The sequence below is a fragment of the Juglans microcarpa x Juglans regia genome, chromosome 3D, assembly GCF_004785595.1.
Source record: "Juglans microcarpa x Juglans regia isolate MS1-56 chromosome 3D, Jm3101_v1.0, whole genome shotgun sequence".
Lineage (NCBI taxonomy): Eukaryota > Viridiplantae > Streptophyta > Magnoliopsida > Fagales > Juglandaceae > Juglans > Juglans microcarpa x Juglans regia.
In genome coordinates, this window is record NC_054598.1 from 7,983,004 (window position 1) to 8,002,782 (window position 19,779).

Consider the following 19,779-nt stretch of genomic DNA (forward strand, 5'->3'; position numbering starts at 1 on the left):
ATGTATTAATTGATGTCTATGATTGATATTTTTGCAGGCGCGCCGAATAACGCGGTGGCAAGACTGGTCTTCCTTGCTTCTCAACATCCTCTCCAACAGGCAACGTCTGTTACAGAGACTCCAAAAGAGTGGGTTTCTGTACTAAAATAAACACCGTTCCGCATAGATAGCTCCGTTCCCTAGTCCGTCCAAAATCAAGTACGTCAGACGACGTCGTTTCTCAGTGGTTCCACCTCAGATTTCTGTTACAGTGACTCCTCCCGTACACAAAAGCAAGTAAGGTAAGGAGAAAACTTTGAAAAAAAAAAAATCATAGAAAAGAGAAAAAAGAAAAGAAAAGAAAAAGAAAAGTGTTGGGTGCGGGGGTGGACGATACAGGAAAAAGGCTCTCTCTCTCTCTGCGTTTCACTTTTATCTATGTCTGTGCCTGTCTCTCACACACATGGTTTCGACATTTTCATGTTAATGAGAAATTTCCTACTCGATGTCCCCATTCAAGTCCCAATAAACACTACCTACTAATGTGCAGCTAATCCAAGCTCCATGTTTTTTGCCCTTCCTAGGGTTTCTTATTCTGGTCATTTTTATCTCTTCTTCTAGGGTTCCAAAACCAACAAACTGGAACGATTTTAAAAAAAGAAGAAGAAAAAAAAAAAAGGGATTTGGCCCTCCCGAAGCTTCTTTTCTCGTTGGCTTCAGTGGCCGTGAAATTCATGCGAATCGAAGTTCATATATGTCTCAGGGCTGCGTTTCGAGCGTTGGAGGTGATTTGTTTTATTTACTATTCTTTTTGTTTGTTTCTGGTTTGGATGGCGAATAAGATGGGAGTAAAATGCGAGATCTCGCTCGGATTCGCGCTGCTTCGTGTTGGTTATATGATTTGACAAGCGAAGATCGAACTTTGGATTTCACGGCAAATATATAATTTGCGCCGAGAATAGCAAGAATCGTGGTCTCAAAAATGCATTTCGCAAAGCTCGATGACTCTCCTATGTTTCGCAAGCAGGTCCTTTATCTCTATCCCCCGTCTGTCTCTCGTTGCATGTTCAGCTGAATATATTGAATTCTTTAATTGAGAAGAGACCATCCCAATCTCTGTTTGGTTGCTAGGAAGATTCGAGAAAAAAAAAAAAGAAACTTTGGAATCTTCTCTTAATTGAAGGGTAGCCGTATGCCTATGGTTTAAGAATTCAAAAGTTTGTCGGGAAAGTTTTATCAATTCGACGGATAGGACTAATGTGAGAATTATGGCTGAAGAGTTTTTAGTTTCTTGATATTAACTATGGGTAGTTGCCAACTTGTTTAGCAATTTAAGAAAATTTGATTTTCATTTATTCGTTTGTGAAGTTTATAATTATATTTTATGATAAAGAAATATTAAATGCTAACGATTTTAGGTTGAATAATATTTTACTTCTTTGAAGCTTCAAATACTATGCAATTTGATTTCGAGTTGGTTAATTTCCTTGTACATTTTTGTATACTGGTAACTTGGTCCGAGTATTGTGGCTGACCCCTGTGGCTAATATTAACGTTTAGCTGAGGAGTCGAGTCCACTGTGTCGAGGAAACACTTTTGATTGTGAGAGAACGAAGCAAAAGACATATGACCTTTGTGCCATCTTTCCTGTTTGTATTGCTCCACACTTGAAGCAAATTGTTAATGATTACTGTGGCTTATCTGTGAATTCTTTGTAAACAGATACAAAGCTTGGAGGAAAGTGCTGAATCATTAAGGGAGAGAAGTTTGAAGTTTTACAAAGGATGTCGAAAATACACGTATGTCTACATTTACATATGTGTTTCTATAGTTACTTATCAAAAAAGTTATCCCTCAATCGTTTAATTCCACATCTGTTTTCACATTTTAGAAAGTTGTCCAAATTGATATATTTCTAGCTATTGCTAGCATTTTGAATTACAATGCTGGAGATGTAAATTAGAATATCTACAGTGATTATTTTATGGAGGTTTTCACTTCTTTGTGAGTGAAAGATTTGTACCCAAAAATAGGCCTCGTTTGTTTTCAAGAAGTATCTCAACTCAACTCATCTCATCTAATCATTACAACTTTTTCAAATTCTTAAACAAATACAATAAACAATTCAATTTTTTCAAATCCTAATACAAAAATAATATTAAAAAATAATATTCTAATAATATTTTATTCAATTTTCAACTTTCATATCTTCTCATCTCATCTCATCTCAACTCATTATTCAAACCTCCCCTTAAGTAGTTTCTATGACCATTTATTTTGGCATGAAATCTGTCCATGTTATCCTATGGACCTTTAGTTTGTGAGGAGTTTCAATTGTCTTTTTTTTTTTCCTCTCAGTGAAGGGCTCGGGGAGGGATATGATGGGGATATTGCTTTTGCAAGTGCACTGGAAAATTTTGGTGGTGGGCATAATGATCCCATTAGTTTGGCTTTTGGAGGTATGTGAATTTGTTCATGCTGGAAGTTATTCTATCTTTGTTGCAAAATGGTGATTAACTTTTGTGGGTGCCAATTATCTCTTGTTTCTTTTGATGACGTTTAGAAATTATGCTTGATGACTGGAGTATGCAGGGAATTCATGGCTCTCAAAATGCAGATTGTGGTGTTTACTAATTTTTAATGAATTTCTTTCTGCTTCTACAGGCCCTGTTATGACCAAATTTACTATTGCCTTGAGAGAAATTGGGACATACAAAGAAGTTCTTCGGTCCCAGGTAAAAATTCTAAAGGATTTGTTGCTCTATCATAATTGGTTTCCTGTTAGATCAAGTCATCGTTGCTTTGTCTGCCATTGCCAGAGTAAAAGTTGACCGATGTTTCTAAAGAACTAATCCTAGCTCCTTTGTTTCCTACTGGTCCGGCCCACAGGGCATTGACCAAAAAATGCTACCTCATCTCCACCTCTTGTTCTATCTATTTTTGTAGTTTTAACTTTGGGAGAGCTAACTGAACTCCAAAGGGTGTGTGACTACAGTCCATACCCATTGGCTTATATTGTCTACTATTTTCTTATGCTCCTCTTTGACTTTCATTAAGTCAGTGGAAAGAGAGGAAAAGATTCATAATTTTGCAGCAGCACTTCAACATCAACGGGTCTTGTATTGAACACCTCTAGCTTTCTTTGTTGCATATGATTCTTGCACCTTTTATTGTTATATCATGATATAGGAACTATTTGAGAGGTTGTTCTACCATTCTTTCTACTTATTATTTGTGTTGGTCAAATCATGCTTAACTGCAAAGGCCAAGGCCAAAAAGCTTCACAGCTATTTCCCCCCACTTCAATCTTATTTGAAGATTGTTTATGTCTAAAATAGAAATAGAAATTCTTTATGCTCCCTCCAAGGTCCCTTGGCTTCACAGCTATTTCCCCCCACTTCAATCTTATTTGAAGATTGTTTATGTCCAAAATAGAAATAGAAATTCTTTATGTTCCCTCCAAGGTCTAAGGTTCGAATTCTCTTGGGTGCGAACAATCTCTAGGGTTTCTAAAATGTATTTAGGTATTCTTTTGTATACTTCCTGTGTACACGGGCTATGCCTATTTCATTCGTATCAATGAAACTTACTTTTTACCTATAAAAAAAAAAAATTTCTAGGGGCCATTGGACTAGGGGATTTTGCCCTTGAATTACCTGAGGTGCACTTGCGGGAAACTCCTTGCCGAAGGTCTGTGCACCCCCAGGATTAGTCGGGACGTTGTTCTCGGACACCCCATTCCAATAAAAAAAAACTAAAATAGAAATAAAAATTCTTGTATTTGATCTATTGCCAATAGAGTCCCTTATTCCATAATTTTTTTTATTCTAGTCAATTAACTTACCAAAAGCAAAACACATTTACAAAAGTTTACATTAAGCAGGCTTAAAGCACAAAAACACACTTTTGCAAGTCTTGAGACTTGACCTTTAAATATAGAAAAAGATAAAGGAGTAAATGTTTGGTGGTTCTACCAATTTCAAGATATTTGTGACCACTCTGATATCGGCCTTATATATTAATGAGCTATCTTCTTGTATTTTTTTAATGAGTAAATATTTATAAGCTATCTAGGAGATTCTCCCTCCCGCCCTGTGTGTGTGTGTTTTCTCCCCAATAGGTCAGTGAGCAGTTCTTATCTTCCTTTTTTTTTTTTTCAATCAGTAACAAGTAGTTGGTGACATATCTTCCTTCTCAGGTTGAGCATATGCTGAATGAAAGATTACTTCAGTTTGCTACTATTGATTTGCATGAGGTCAAGGTATTGTGAATCGCTCAAATTTACTTATAAAATAAAGATAAATGTTATCGTAACTTTTTTGAGCTATTGATTCGATATGATATATTACTTAACTTAAGGTCAAGAATATAAATTTCACGTCAAAATGGAAATTGATATTAATTAGTCAGACCTTTTTAGCTGTTTATTATAAGGACCTCAATCTTATTGCTTTCACCACTTATGACCTGCCTGTGTAGTAATGTTATCACATCTGCATCACTGTTGATTATTTGGACTGCAATTTACCTCCTTTGGGAGGTGGGGGTGGGTATATGATGGTTAATATTTTTCAATTTTCCTTATAATCTTCTATGCTAAAGGGGTGGAGAAGAGTCTCATGAATACTGGCTTGAAACTTTTAAAGTTTGTACTATTCTTTTATTAATAAGTTTGAATGTAAGGGCAGCTGTTTTGTCAGCTTGTGCACTTCATTTGTAGATTCTGACATGCATATATTCAACTTGCCTGTTGAAATGAAATTCCTTGGGTCTTACTTCATTTGAGAAGCCCTAGGTCCATGCAGAGAATGCCTCCTGTTAAGCTGTGGCAACCATTTTTTCCATATGGTATTGTTTCTTTATACCCAAAAAAGTGATTTATGCAATGACTTTCGACTCCCCTTCTAAGCATGTCACTTATCATCTTAAGATGTCCTTCCAAGTGTTAGAGCTGTGTCAAACAGAATGTCTGTACTAATCTTTAGTATTTGTTGTGGAAAAGTTGGTTCTAAGTGGTCTTCTCTTAGTGCAGGAAGCACGGAAGCGTTTTGACAAGGCCAGTATTGTTTATGACCAGGTGCTTCCCTTGTTTGAATATTTTTTTTGTTCTCGTTGATGCCGTATTGATGCATCCCGGAAAGGCTCCCTAGTTATTATTTGTTTAATACAATAAGTATATGTTTATATGGCTTAAGGTTTGCCTAAACATGACTTTGTAACTCTAGTGTCAAACTGTCACCCACAAGTCTTGAGTATTGATTTTTTCATTATGCTAATACTCAAGTAAAGAATGAGGTTTTTAAGTAGGGGTGGGCAGTGGGGCCCCACACCCTGCTGCCCTGCCCCTGCTCGCCAGGTGCTGGTGGCCCCGCCACCCACCCCGCATCTGGTCCCCTAGCGGGGGCAGGCAGGGCCCAACCCCGCCTCCCCCCCCCCCCCCCTTATATATTTATATATATATGGATAAATATATATTTATATTTTACAAATTGTGTACATATAAATATATATATATATTACAATTTGTTAGACTTGTTCACAAGATTGTACATGTATTGCATTGGCGGGGTGAGGGGAAGGGGTGACCCCGCCCCTGCATATGCGGGTATCGCCCCTATTTCTAAGTTCTGATTTGGGGTTGTGCTTTTTCCTACTTTATATTTGCATCTTGGATTAAAAGTAGAATGTCTAAACTTAATAGGTACTGATAAATATATATATGGATCATGCATATTGATAAAGCAACAAATGTCTAAAACTGCAATTTTCTTTCAATAGTTTGACCATGGTTCTGAATTTTGATGTTTTTAGATGAATGATCCATGTAATATTGTTATGTGGAATGACGTTTACTTTGTTATACTGCTCAAAATGCCACAGGCTCGTGAAAAGTTTCTGTCACTGAGGAAAGGCACAAAGAGCGATGTAGCAACTGTTTTAGAGGAGGTACCATGCAATATTAGTTAGTTTATGCACCACTTCTTATCTGAAGAGTTGTCGTGGTACTGGAAGGCTTCCGTCTTTAAATTCTAATATGGTTTTGAGAAATTTCAGGAGCTTCATAATGCAAGATCTACATTTGAGCAAGCTCGCTTCAATTTGGTAAGTTAGTTCCTGGTCTTCTCTGTTCTACCAAAAACTGACTGTTTCTATGACTGCTGAAACTCAACTACTGATCTTGTGATTGTGATGCCTAGCCTTTTATGATTTTGGTCACTTTGTCCAGGTAACTGCACTTTCAAATGTTGAATCAAAAAAGAGGTTTGAATTTTTGGAAGCAGTCAGTGGGACAATGGATGCACATCTTCGTTACTTTAAACAGGTAGATTATTTGGCTTGAACTTTCTGCCCTTTTCACAAGCTTTTTCATATCTATGCTCATCTTGAATTTTTCACATGTAGGGATATGAGTTGTTGCATCAAATGGAACCGTACATTAATCAGGTTTGTTGCCTACATTTGCAATCTATCGGAAGAAAATATATTAACATATTAACGTTTATTATAGTCTATTAAAGTAATTGTGAACTGATTATTTTTCCTTCTGAAAGACCTACTTATCAAAAAAACTTTCCATCTGAAATACCTGCTTTGGTGATGAGTCCTTCAATGTTTTGAAGGTTAACGGAAAACAAATCATTGACATATGGTCAGTGCTGTCTTAACAAATTGATATAAGCATCTCTCCGGATTGCCCATTAAAAATAAAAGAAAAACTTGTGCTATAGATGGTGGGATTGCTTTTTTTTTTTTTTTTTTTTTTTTTTTTTTTTTTTTTTTTAAGTAAACGGTAGTATAAATAAGAATAGGCAAAGCTCAAGTATACAAGGAGGTATAAAAGAGATAGGACCTATCTAGTTGCTAAAAAAAGAAAGAAGAAAATCATGTACATTTAGGCCATTGAAATCTACAGCACTAGCGAAGTAAGGTGTGGAAAAATAAAATTCTAAGATACTCTATTGTCCGCTCCTTATTATCAAATGTCCGCTCATTACGCTCCCGCCATAAGCACCACATAATACAAATAGAAACCATCTTACACACAGTTTTGATTTGTGGAGCACCACCTGGCATTACCTAGCAAGCCAATAACTCTACCACTGTAGCAGGCATGACCCAATTCAACCCTATTCGAATGAACACATCGCTCCACAGTGCTCTAGCTGTCTCACAATGTAGCAAAAGATGATCCACTGTCTCGTCAGCTTTCTTGCACATACAACACCATTCTAGAATAATAACCCGACGCTTCCGCAGATTATCAGTGGTCAGAATCTTACCTAGAGCCGCTGTCCAAGTGAAAAATAGTGCTTTTGGAGGTGCCTTATTCCTCCACAATCCTCTCCAAGGAAAATGCGTCTGGAAGCATAGTAAGGGACTTATAGAAGGAGCGAACCGAAAAAACACCCTTACCTGCCGGATTCCACCACAGTTTATCTTCTCTCAATCCAGACATCCTCGTAGAGTACACTCGACTAAAAAACGGCTTAACACTGTTAAGTTCCCAGTCTTGAACTGCTCTACTAAAGGTGACATTCCAATGGAGTTGACCTCCTGAACGAACCATGAGATCTGCCACGGAAGCCTCTTGATCACATGCCACATGAAAAACGGAAGGGAAGGCGTCCCCTAGAGCTTCCTCCCCACACCAAATGTCTCTCCAAAATTTTATACGAGTGCCCTCCCCCACCAAAAATTTAGTATGACGAGAAAACACCCCCTAACCACGTCGTATGTGCTTCCAAACCCCCACCCCATAGGACCCATTCCCCTCTCTAGTACACCAATCCCCCCCCCCCCCCCCCCATCTTACCATGTTTGCAATCAACCACTAATTTCCATAGAGCTTTTGGTTCCAAATTGTATCTCCAAAGCCATTTCCCAAGCAATGCCTAATTAAAAGTTCTCAAATTCTTTATCCCCAATCCACCTTAAGGAATTGGTCTGCATACCTTATCCCAACTGACTAGATGAAACTTGAATTCGTCTCCCATCCCACTCCATAGGAAATCATGATAAAGTTTTTCGATTCGCACTGCCACACTAGCTAGAATTGGAAATAGATAGAAAGTAAGTTGGTAAGTTAGAGAGAGTACTCTTGAGAAGAGTCACCCGACCTCCTTTCGACAAATAAAGTCTCTTCCACCCAGCCAATCTTCGTTTTATTTTCTCAATAACTGTGTTCCAAATAGACAAAGCCTGTGAAGCAGCCCCCAATGGTAACCCCAAATATGTCATAGGAAGAGAAGCGACCGTACATCCAAGAGTGTTAGCCAACTACCGAGAAATGCTGACGTTCCCAACAGGCACTAACTTTGATTTATCGAAGTTAATTCTCAACCTGATGCTACTTCAAAACAAAAAAGAAGCGCCTTCAGTGCCTTAAGTTGATCTTGCTCTGCATCATAGAAAATTAAAGTGTCATCTGCGAATAATAAGTGGGAGACCGAGATAGGGCCCCTCTGTGGATCACCCACTGAAAATCCAGCCATAAAACCATGACTAACCACAGCTGATAATATCCTACTCAGCCTCCATGACGATAACGAAAAGCAGAGGGGATAAGGGATCACCCTGTCTTAAGCCTCGAGAGCTATTGAAAAAACCCTCTGGGTTACCATTGATCAAGATTGAAAATCTTGCCGTTGAAATGCACCATCTGATCCATATACACCACCTCTCCCCAAAGCCACATCTCTTCAGTAAATACAAGAGGAATTCCCAGTTTAAATGATCATATGCTTTTTCCATATTTAGTTTACAAATAATACCTGGAGTGCCAGACTTTAATCTACTATCCAGACATTCATTTGCAATTAAGACCGAGTCCAAAATCTGACGACCCCTTACAAAAGCATTTTGTGGCTTTGAGATTACTTTATCAATTGCCACCCCTAATTTGTTAGCTAGCACATTTGAAATGATTTTGTATATCCCATTAATGAGGCTAATGGGACTAAAGTCCTTCAACTCCACAGCTCCAGATTTCTTCGGGATCAAAGCAATAAAAATAGCATTCAGGCTTTTCTTGAATTTTCCAGCCAAGAAAAGCTCCTGAAACACATTCATAATGTCATCTTTTACGACCTCCCAACATGTTTGAAAAAACCCCATCGTAGAGCCATTGGGACCTGGTGCTTTATCCTTTACCATCTTTCGAATCACATCTAATACCTCCTCCTTCTCAAAAGATCTTTCCAACTAGGATGCTGTCTATGGTTCTATGGATTCAAAACTAAGTCCATCTAGTTTGGGCCTCCGGCCCTCATTTTCTGTAAATAGATGATCATAGAAATTCACTACATGTTCCTGGATCACAGGGGCCTCTGTGCAATCACTATTATTGATTTTCAGCATCTCAATAGAGTTAGTTCTCTGATGATAGTTAACCACTTTATGGAAGAATTTTGTGCTTCAATCCCCTTCCTTCAACCAAAGAGCTCTTGACTTTTGTCGCCAAGAGATCTCTTCTAAAGTTAAAACCTTTCCAACTTTGATGCCAACGCTATCTTACGTGAAGCTTCCTCTGGAGTAAGAGTCATATCCTCAATAATCCTTTCAAGATTCTGTAACTCCTCCATTAGAGATTTCTTTTGCTCCCCAATATTTCCAAATGATTGGAAATTTAAAAGCTTTAAATCTTTCTTTAGCGCTTTTAGTTTGCCTGCAAGAATATAAGAGGGGGTACCATAAAGCTGATAAGAAGGCCACCAATGCCTTACCATCTCCATGGAGCCATCGGTTTTAAGCCACATGTTTTCGAACTTGAAATAATGACGACCTTCTTGAATACCACCTCCATCTAGTAATATGGGAAAATGATCCGAACAAAGGCGCAACAGTTGCTTCTGACATACCTCCAGATAATGGCTTTCCTAGTCCGGCGATATTAAAAATCTATCCAGCCGGGACCAAGTTTGACTGTTAGACCATGTGAAGAGACCGCCAACTAGAGGGAGCTCAACCAAATTCAGGTAAAAAATGCACTCTAAAAATTAAGCCATGGCTAGATGTAAACGGGTGCTTCCAGATCTTTCACTAGGGAACCTTACTACATTAAAATCTCCTCCTATGCAACAAGGAAGTTCCCACCCACTATAGATAACAACCAGTTCATCCCACAAATGACTTCTAATATTGTCAGCGGTTGGTCCATAAACACTTGCAAAAGCCCACAAGAAGTTATCCTCTACCATCTTAAAAGAGCAAGCCACTGTAAATTTCCCTACAAACTCATCCATCTTCTCCACAACTCTTTTATCCCACATCACCGAAATACCGCCCGAGGCCCCCTCAGAAGCAAGATAGGCCCAATCTGCATACGGGCAACCCCACACATTTCTCATGAGTTTTCTGTTTACCAATTTCAGTTTAGTTTCTTGTAAACATACGATATCTGCCTTCCAATCCCGAAGTAGATTTTTTATGCGTAGCCGTTTATTAGTCTCGTTCAACCCGCGAACGTTCCAAGACACAATTTTTAGCTTCATAAAGACACAACCGTCCCCCACCCTTTGGACCTAACGCTGCTTGAGCTACCCTCATTCAACGACCAATTAAGCCTATTAAGCTCCCTTTTCTTCTTAGAATCAGCTTTCTTGGACTGATTATGACTCGCCTCAATGGACGTGAGGAGGGCCATAAACTGTTCTTCATATCCCATACATTTCATTCCCACAACCTGTTGGATGTCCTTTACCGTTTGGAATACCCACTCAGAGAACTCAAAGTCATTTGGTAACAAATAGTACAATGGAAAAGGCTCCCTTACTACTGCGTCTCCCTCCCCCCCAAACAGATTGTTTCCTTTCCATTCTACTACAATGCCCACTTTGTCCACTGCAAGAGAATCCGAGAAGTCCACATTAACCTCCAAGAGTCCCTGCGATAACCCCCCAGCTTTATCTTCCAAGAAAACCCCCCTCCTTATTTCCCCTTCTTCCGATAATACCTCCAGATGGTCATCGTAGGTAGAACAAAGACCCAACTAAAGAAATGAGGGTTCTAAGTTATGGATCGGTGATTTCTAGGAGTCAACTTCTTGAAAGCTACAGAACGTAGATGGAATCTGCGATTTCTCCTCCTCGCGCGACGGTAGAATTTGATCTACCACCCTCTCCGGCGTTACCTGAGTCGAGACGATGTCGGCGACCACTGTTGGACATGTCTGTAAAGGTCCCACAGCCAAAGGAGGAAGAGTTCCCTTGATTTGGCTCGAACCAGACCCTCACGCTTTGGAAGAGGACCTGTCGGCGTAGTTGCCGTCGCTGATGGAGTGATGGCCTGCGGTGAGACCATCGGCGCGATCACTTGCGGCGGGATCACCTGAGGCCTCATCGGCGATATTAATTTGGGCCCACAGACCAATGGGTTAGCAGCGGCCTTTGGAAATCTCCCGACGAAGTCAACTGCTGGGTCGAGAATGACCTTGGGCTGAGGCCCATCTACTGGGCCCAAGGCCTGTCCCTTTCCTAAGCCCCTGTGAAGTTCCGTATCCTGCCCCAAAATGCTGTGTTTCAACCAACCAACTAAATCATTTAGTTCTCCCAAGCATGTTTCGATAACAGCGAAGGCCTCTACAAAAGTTTCCTTATTCGAACCAACATCATCCCTGCCATCAACGACGTTGCACTGACCCCTCACCAAAGATGGAACACCACCAGACTTGGGCAATCCTGTCATCTCTGACCCCTTTGCAACCCAAGACCCTTCATGTCGACCTACTAGTGCCTCTTTGAATGACGATGGAAGAACTCCATACGAAGGTTTCGTAGGTGCCGACAAAACAACAACAGCTCCTTTAACAGTGTCCTGCAACACCACCATTAGGTTCCTCCAGCCCATACCACCTCTGCCTCTTGGGATAAAGATGAAACTCCTTCTCCCACCACCTCCATGCTCTGCCAGAACCATGCAAGTCCTTCGAGCATTGGAGTAGCTTTGAGTAGAAGCCCCTATCTATAGTCTTCAGACCACCCTCCAGAGCTCTACAAAACCACCTAGCAGTCCCCACCCCCACTCTCATATTTTTCACCCCTTTCCGCCCTTTCTCACTCAAAAATACATAACGCCCATCCCTACCCACCTCAAAAAGCTTAGCCTCAATCACAACACATTTCATGGAGGGCATTATCCAATACAACAATACACTATCAAACACCCACAGCCACCAACGTCAATGAAAACCGCAATATTCCTACGCCATTAACAGAAAGCTAACGACGAATAAACACCAGCTAGGGTTTCAGTAGTAAGTACATCGAATCAGAACTGAATCGGACAGGTCTAGGAGAATGGTAACCCAAGCTCTGACAAGATGACGTTGATTCAGCTGTAGTTTGACCAGAACTCTTGATGGTCATGAAGACGGGACGGCGATGAAGGTTTTTAGTTTTCAGGGTCTCTCTCTCTCTCTCTCTCTCTCTCTCTGTGTCCAATGTGTCTCTGCGTCTATCTGTATCCAACTGTATGAGTCTAAGGTCATGTGAATCTGCCTTTAGGCGCAAATTCACAAGAAAATTTGAACGTGGCCAAACCATATAGTGGGGAATTGGGCTGTGGTTGATATGGTGAGAGAATTCATACATTTCTCATGTTAAGTGTTGTCTTGGTGTAGTTTATTAGTGGAATTCAAGATAATTGTTGTTTTCCATTGAAGTACCTTGGTCTTCCATTGGGGGCGTCTTTCAAGGCGAAGCCTATTTGGGATGGGGCCGTGGAGAAGATTGAGAAAAAGGTTGGCGGGTTGGAAGCGGCTTTATTTAACAAAAGGGGGTAGAATCACTCTCATTAAAAGTACCCTTTATGATTTTCAAACTTACTATCTTTCTTTATTTCCATTGCCAGTAGAGGTGGGAAAACAGATGGAAAAAAGTACATTCTTGTGGGGTGATATGGGTTGGGAGATGAAGATTCATCTTGTTGGTTGGAAAAAAGTTTGCTCTCCTATTTCAAATGGAGGTTTGGGAATTCGGAATTTGAGTAGTTTTAACAAGGCTTTGTTGGGAATATGGTTGTGGAGGTATCAAGTGAGGGGTGTCGTTGTGGAGGGAGGTTTTAGATCGGAAATATGGGTGTAAGCGGCGCCCCGGGCGCGGGGGGGGGGGGGTGGTGGTTCTAAGGAGGTTAGGACCTATGGAGTGAGTCTTTGGAAATTTATTAGAAAGGGATGGGAGAACTTTGTAAAACATACAAATTTTGTTGGTGAGGGTACAAGGGTCCGATTTTGGCTTGATACTTGGTGTGGTGATAGGACTCTTGTAGTGTGTTCCCTGCTATGTTTCATGTAGCATCTAACTGGCTTGCATCTGTTGCTGATCTGTCAGTAATTTCGAATGGAATTTTGCAGTGGGATGTTGGTTTTACGAGAGCTGTTCAGGATTGGGAACTTGATGAGGTGTCTTTCTGCTTTCTTTATTCCCTGCGGGTTGGGGGTGATGAGAGGGATAAAATTTTATGGAAGCATATGGGCAGCAAAAAGTTCTCGGTTCTGTCTTACTATAAGGTATTGACTGTTCAGCAGTGTGATTTCTTTCCTTGGAAGTGCATTTGGAGGTCTCATGTGCCTTCCAAAGTTGCATTCTTCATTTGGACAGCTTCACTTGGAAATATTTTGATGATTGATAATTTGAGAAAGAGGGTTTTGTTATTATGGAATGGTGTTTTATGTGTAAGAAGCATGGAGAATCGGTGGATCATTTACTTTTGCATTGTGAGGTGGCTAAGGCATTATGGGATGGAGTTTTTAGTAGAGTTGGACTGGTTTGGGTGATGCCGAGGACAGTAGTGGATTTGCTTGCGTGTTGGATGGGGCTTCGCATTCTAAACAAGTGGTTGCGCCATGGAAGATGGTTCATTTATGCCTTATGTGGTGTATTTAGTGGGAAAGGAACGAGCAATGCTTCAACGATAAGGAGCGCACCTTGGAGGAAATGTGGAAATTCTTTGTATTTACTTTATTACAATGGTTTTCTGCTATAGGTCTTGATGCAGCTTCTGCTCATGATTTTTTGTTTTCTTTTTCTTCTGCTTAATAGAATGTAACTAGGTGTTTCTTTTGTATACTTCCTGTGTACACGAGCTTCGTTTATTACATTCGTTCAATAAAATTTCATTTTACTTATCAAAATTGTTGTTTTCCAGGTCTTGACCTATGCACAACAGTCAAGAGAAAGGTCTAACTATGAGCAGGCTGCTCTGTCTGAAAGGATGCAAGATTACAAAAGGCAGGTGGATCGAGAGAGTAGGTGGTCTTCCAATGGTACGAACGGATCTCCCAACGGAGATGGTATACAAGCTATTGGCAGAAGTTCGCACAAAATGATAGAGGCAGTTATGCAGTCTGCTGCAAAGGGAAAGGTCAATATTTTGTAATTTGTCAAGAAGCTCTATTTTAAGACTATCTTTGTATTAGAAATTACATTTTCTCATCTTTCTAGTTGTCTGTATTTCTATAATGTTGGTAGAATTCTCAGGTTCAAACCATTCGACAAGGTTATCTCTCAAAGCGTTCCTCAAACTTAAGGGGTGACTGGAAAAGAAGGTTCTTTGTTCTTGATAGTCGAGGAATGTTGTATTACTATCGCAAACAGTGCAGCAAACCATCTGTAAGTATTTTGTTTATAGTATAAATCATTCTGTATATGGTTTCAAGTCTCTGCCTACCATCAATTCTTACCTTTTATGTTCGTGTCTGGTTATATCTTTTAGGGCTCTAGCAGTCAACTTTCTGGTCAGAGGAATAGTTCTGAGCTTGGTTCTGGACTGCTGAGTCGGTGGCTTTCTTCTCATTATCATGGCGGTGGAGTACATGATGAGAAATCTGTCGCTCATCACACTGTGAACCTGCTTACATCAACTATCAAAGTTGATGCTGACCAGTCAGATCTTAGGTTTTGCTTCAGGATCATTTCACCAACAAAGAACTACACTTTGCAGGTTTGAATTGAGGAGTAGCATGTCCTCTTGGCTTTAGGTTCCTTTGTGTACTTTTTTTTCCCTGGTTAAATTAAGATAATTTTAATCAAAGTGGAAAAGGGGCACAACCCAAGTACAGAAGAAAGAATACAATCTTTTATGAACTCTAGGATTACAAAAAACCAACTTCTGTCTTGATGATTCTGACAAGAAGATGTACTGTTGAGGGTTAATGTTTGGTAAAAGATCCTCAATAACATTTATTTATGCTTGTCAGTGCAGGCAGAGAGTGCCCTGGATCAAATGGATTGGATTGAAAAGATCACGGGGGTCATAGCTTCATTGCTTAGTTCTCAAGCTCCTGAGAGGGTAATTTTTTTTCATGATTGTAGCCAATTATATTCATCGTTCTTTGGATGACCGAAGGTTTTACCATATTACAGTGTCTGCCTGCTAGTCCGATGGGAAGCGGTCATCATCGGTCTGCCAGTGAGAGTAGTTCATTTGAAAGTTCCGACTTTGATCACTGCACAGTTGAGGAATATACATCTGAGAGGGGCCTTGCTACTGCACATCATGAGCGCCCAATAAGAAGTATGCAAGCACAACGATCTTGTGTCAAAAGTGAGAAGCCAATTGATGTATTGCGAAAAGTTTGTGGAAATGATAAATGTGCTGATTGTGGTGCCCCTGAACCTGATTGGGCATCATTAAATCTTGGTGTTCTTGTTTGTATCGAATGTTCTGGTGTTCACCGTAATCTTGGGGTACACATATCAAAGGTAAATTGTATTAGTTCTAGTAGTTGTCCGTTTAACATGTTCCTTCTATGAGCCAGTTGCTTCTTGTACAAACAAGGTGCTGCTGACCAAAGGTTCTATTACTCTATATTTGTAAAAGGTTTATCTGGATGCTCAAAGACGAACATAAAGCCATACAAGTATAAAATGAATTAAAAAAATCTATCAGATATCGCTTAGTTATATGACTTAAGTTTCAGTGCAAGAGTTACAGAGGTCATCTTTAGAAATTGGCAGTACTGTTCTGTGATTTGAGTGCAGAAATTGAATAACAAGTTGGGGTTCATCCAAAATATTTTTATGCTTGCCCAAAATTAATGGCCTAACTTTTATCGTGTTACTAGAAAGGGTTATAAGTGCTCATAGAATTTAGACAACATGGTTCATCAATTAGCAGTTGTAACTGAAAAACAGGTTTAGGCTTTTGTTATTTTATTCTGTCCTTTGCTATTTCTTTTTCACCCATGTGCATCCCTCCTATCACTGTTCTTGTTTTTAGATACTCTGCATTGACAGTCTCAGATTCTTAGGAGTTAGATCTTTTAATTTGAAATTTCTAAAAGATAACTAATATTATCATTTTTTATTTGTTTACCAAATAATTTACTCTTTAATTATTTTATGGTAAAAGGGAGAGTCAGAGAATATTGAGTCTCATTTGGTGGGAATTGTTTTGTTTTTGGTATTAATTGGGTGATGCTTTTGTTTAATTGAATGGTTGTGATGAGCACCACCCTTTGTTTCCTGTTAGATTAGCTTCTGTTTGGGTCAATATCTTTCTACCGGTTGCTCATATGTGCACATGTTCTTGTGCTGATTGATATTGCAGGTAAGGTCTCTTACACTGGATGTCAAAGTGTGGGATCCTTCTGTTATAAGTTTGTTTCAGTCTCTGGGAAATACGTTTGCCAACTCAGTCTGGGAGGAACTACTGCAATCAAGAAGTGCGTTCCAGCTTGATCTCGTCCCTGCAGGGTAAGGAATCTCCATAGTCGTTGGGATATGTGTTTGAGCTCTACATAAATATGTTACTTTTGTTAGGTGTGGCTAACACTCACTTTTTGTTCTGTTTGTGTAGCCTTTACAAGTCCGATAAATCACAGTTGATTTTTCTCAGCAAACCTAGTCATGCTGATTCTATATCAGTGAAAGAAAAGTTCATCCATGCAAAGGTGTGACAATCTGGTCTTCTGTTCTGGTCTTTTCATTTAAGTCGTTCTCTTTCGACTGAAGATAATTGCCCATGGCTCGCAACTAAGATATGTGCAGAGATTGTGTTTGCTTTTGCCATGGAAAGTCATATGTTGTTGGTGACAATTTTTTCCCTATGATGGAAACATGTGCATGACTGGAATTAGATATTTTTATCTATGGTAACATTTTTTTTTTGTTCTTGTTGCATATTTTAGTATATTCGATATTTTTAATTTGACTATTTATGTTTTTATTTAGGGAGGTTTGCGAGAAAATTTGTTAGTTTTAAGAAATCAACTGTTGATCCCTTAAAACTGTTAAGATAAGGAATTAATTAAGAGATGTTAAATGTTAGAAAGAATAGTATACTTATAAAAAAAAAAAATAGTATAATATTATGGTCCTACTTCAGCTTGTCTAGTTGTTTTTGCTAAATGACTGATTTGCTTGAGATGCAAATCATCTGTGCAAATTATAGCTGCAGATAGTACCAAATTTCATTTAGTAAATCTGTCAGATGATTCCAAATAATTTGGATTAGGTTCATCTGAGTTCATCAGTAGAAAAAATTAGGGACGATGGATGTTGTTTCCTTGTGGAGGGAGGGAGGGAGAACAGTCCGTGAACAGAGTGAAAGAAACTCAGCCGGATAAGTGATAATCGTAAAAACAAGGACCTCAAAACACATGCTGCTTGCTGTTCCTCTCCCTGGAAATCTCCCTGCAGACTCCTAGATGCAATGTTGATATTTGAAATTTCTCAGACTGCTGTATAAATGTTTTAAGTGGCAGATGTTTTCTTTTGATCACAGTATGCGGAAAAGCTTTTTGTTCGCAAGCCAAAAGACAATCAATATCCTCACCTAGTGGCACAACAAATCTGGGAGGGTGTGCGTGCTAATGACAAGAAAGCTGTATACCGTCACATTGTTAACTCTGAAGCTGATGTGACTGCTGTATACGATCAAACATCTTGTGTCTCCTCTTTAACCCTTGCCAAAGCAATGCTATTACAGGAGCAGACAAGTCACGAGCATAATAGCTCTAGCAGCTTAGCAGGGGATTCATTGGAGAGGTCCTCCACTAGCTCTACAAATTTGGCAGGTACAAGTGAAGGCCAGAGCTTGGAGGATCTAGATGGGTGCACCCTGCTACACTTAGCTTGTGAAACTGCAGACATAGGCATGATAGAACTCCTCCTACAGTATGGTGCAAATATAAATGCAACTGATTCGAGAGGTCAAACGCCACTCCATCGCTGCATTCGCAGATGCAGAACCACATCTGTGAAATTACTTCTTACAAGGTGAAATGATCCTTGCTTTTCTCTCTCCTTTTTGCTTTTGTTCGTTTTTTGTTTTCTTTTGGGTTGGTGGTTTAATAATTGGTGTTATATTTGCAGGATTCTTTAAGTAGTTTTTTTTTTTTTTTTAGAGTTTGCCAATCTCTCTCTATTCGAATTTATGCATAGAAGTGCTCAATTAGTTTCATTTGCTTTGTTTTATTCCAATTCATTTTATTTATATTTAACTCATCAATGCTGATAGAATTCTACTGAAGGTTTTCCAATGCATTTACAGGGGAGCTGATCCGCGAGCCATAAACGGTGAAGGTAAAAACCCTTTTGAGATAGCAGTAGAGTCAAACTTTGATGAGAACGAAATCCTTGCTTTATTAGCAGACTCAAATGGATAAGATTCTCTCGAACAAGAAATTAGAGAAGGCCAAATACATCAAAAAGCTGGGTAGTCTAAGAGAAAGATATGATGGTATTGCATTTGGTGTAATTATATCTCATAGAATTACTGAGTTGACTCTCCATTGAAGAGTATGCCACCATTGTTTTTTTGAGGATTTAGAGTGGTAGGTTGGCGTGCCTGCCCCATGGGATTTAGTGCAAGTCAGTCCCCGGGTTTGTAATTTAAGTCGGCGGCCTTTGGTCGGAGTCAAGAGCACTGGCGGCTTTCAGCCAAGGGCTTTGTAATGTTATGTATTTTTGTTTTATTCAGTTTGTTTGCTCCCTCTTGGGTGAAGCTGTGATGATTTAACTTACAAAAAAAAGGGAAGGAAAAAAAAAAAAAAAAGCAGCTATGAAGAATTAGTTTTAGCTAATTGTGTATTTGTACATTGGTTTCTTTTAGTGAAGCTTTGTTATGGATGTAAGTCTCTTTGGATCCACAAATGTTATTTTATAACACTCAGTTTCTATATTCACCACCTTTAACTGTTAAATGAGATAAAGCAAAGATTTCAGTAACAGCTACCCATGTATCTCGTCTCACCTATCAGTTGTATTTTTGCTGCAAAGGTAAGAAGAACCCATTGCTCCATTGAACCTATGAAGTAACAACTGAGGAGAATAGAATTACAAAAATGAAGGACTCGTTCGGTTATACGGTTTATATGAGATGAGATATTTTGTTAAAAGTTGAATAAAATATTATTAGAATATAATTTTTATTCTGAAATTTAAAAAAGTTAAATTGTTTATTATATTTTATGTAGGAGTTTAAAAAAATTATAATAATAAGATGATTTTATATATTTAAACCGGCCGAAGTGGTAAAAATTGTGGTGGTTTGCGCAGAGGATTAGGTGTTTGGAACATTTACAAAAACAATGGCATGAAAAAGAAATGAGAATTATGGAGTTATTTGGATTGGGTCTCTTAATTCATATCATTTTATTTAATTATTATAATTATTTTAAATTTTTTATATAAAATATTATAAATAATTTAATTTTTTAAAATATTAAAATAAAATAATTTTAAATAATATTATTTTAATAATATTATATTTAACTTCGTACCTCCGAATTCAATCATTTCTCTTAAATATTACAGTTCGAAGATTTATTTGCATGAAATGTTTTTAGAGTCGGGCAGAGCA

At 38.9% G+C, this 19,779-nt stretch overlaps 1 protein-coding gene across 2 annotated transcripts; it reads left to right on the forward strand.

Annotated features, from left to right (window-relative positions):
* The first annotated feature begins 314 nt into the window (after positions 1-314).
* LOC121256104 (ADP-ribosylation factor GTPase-activating protein AGD3) lies at positions 315-19,046 on the forward strand. 2 transcript variants are annotated; one of them, XM_041156746.1, is made up of 19 exons: positions 315-1,006; positions 1,702-1,778; positions 2,338-2,438; positions 2,644-2,714; positions 4,178-4,240; positions 5,012-5,056; positions 5,860-5,925; positions 6,034-6,081; positions 6,206-6,301; positions 6,382-6,423; positions 14,122-14,337; positions 14,445-14,585; positions 14,689-14,916; positions 15,178-15,264; positions 15,339-15,677; positions 16,525-16,670; positions 16,774-16,867; positions 17,701-18,194; positions 18,469-19,046. In XM_041156746.1, the coding sequence occupies exons 1-19, from the start codon at positions 962-964 to the stop codon at positions 18,581-18,583; spliced, it is 2,514 nt and encodes an 837-aa protein (XP_041012680.1). In that variant the 5' UTR covers positions 315-961; the 3' UTR covers positions 18,584-19,046. The 2 variants fall into 2 exon arrangements, with proteins under 2 accessions (XP_041012680.1, XP_041012681.1); XM_041156747.1 differs by having other exon boundaries at positions 14,454-14,585.
* The last annotated feature ends 733 nt before the right edge of the window (positions 19,047-19,779 follow it).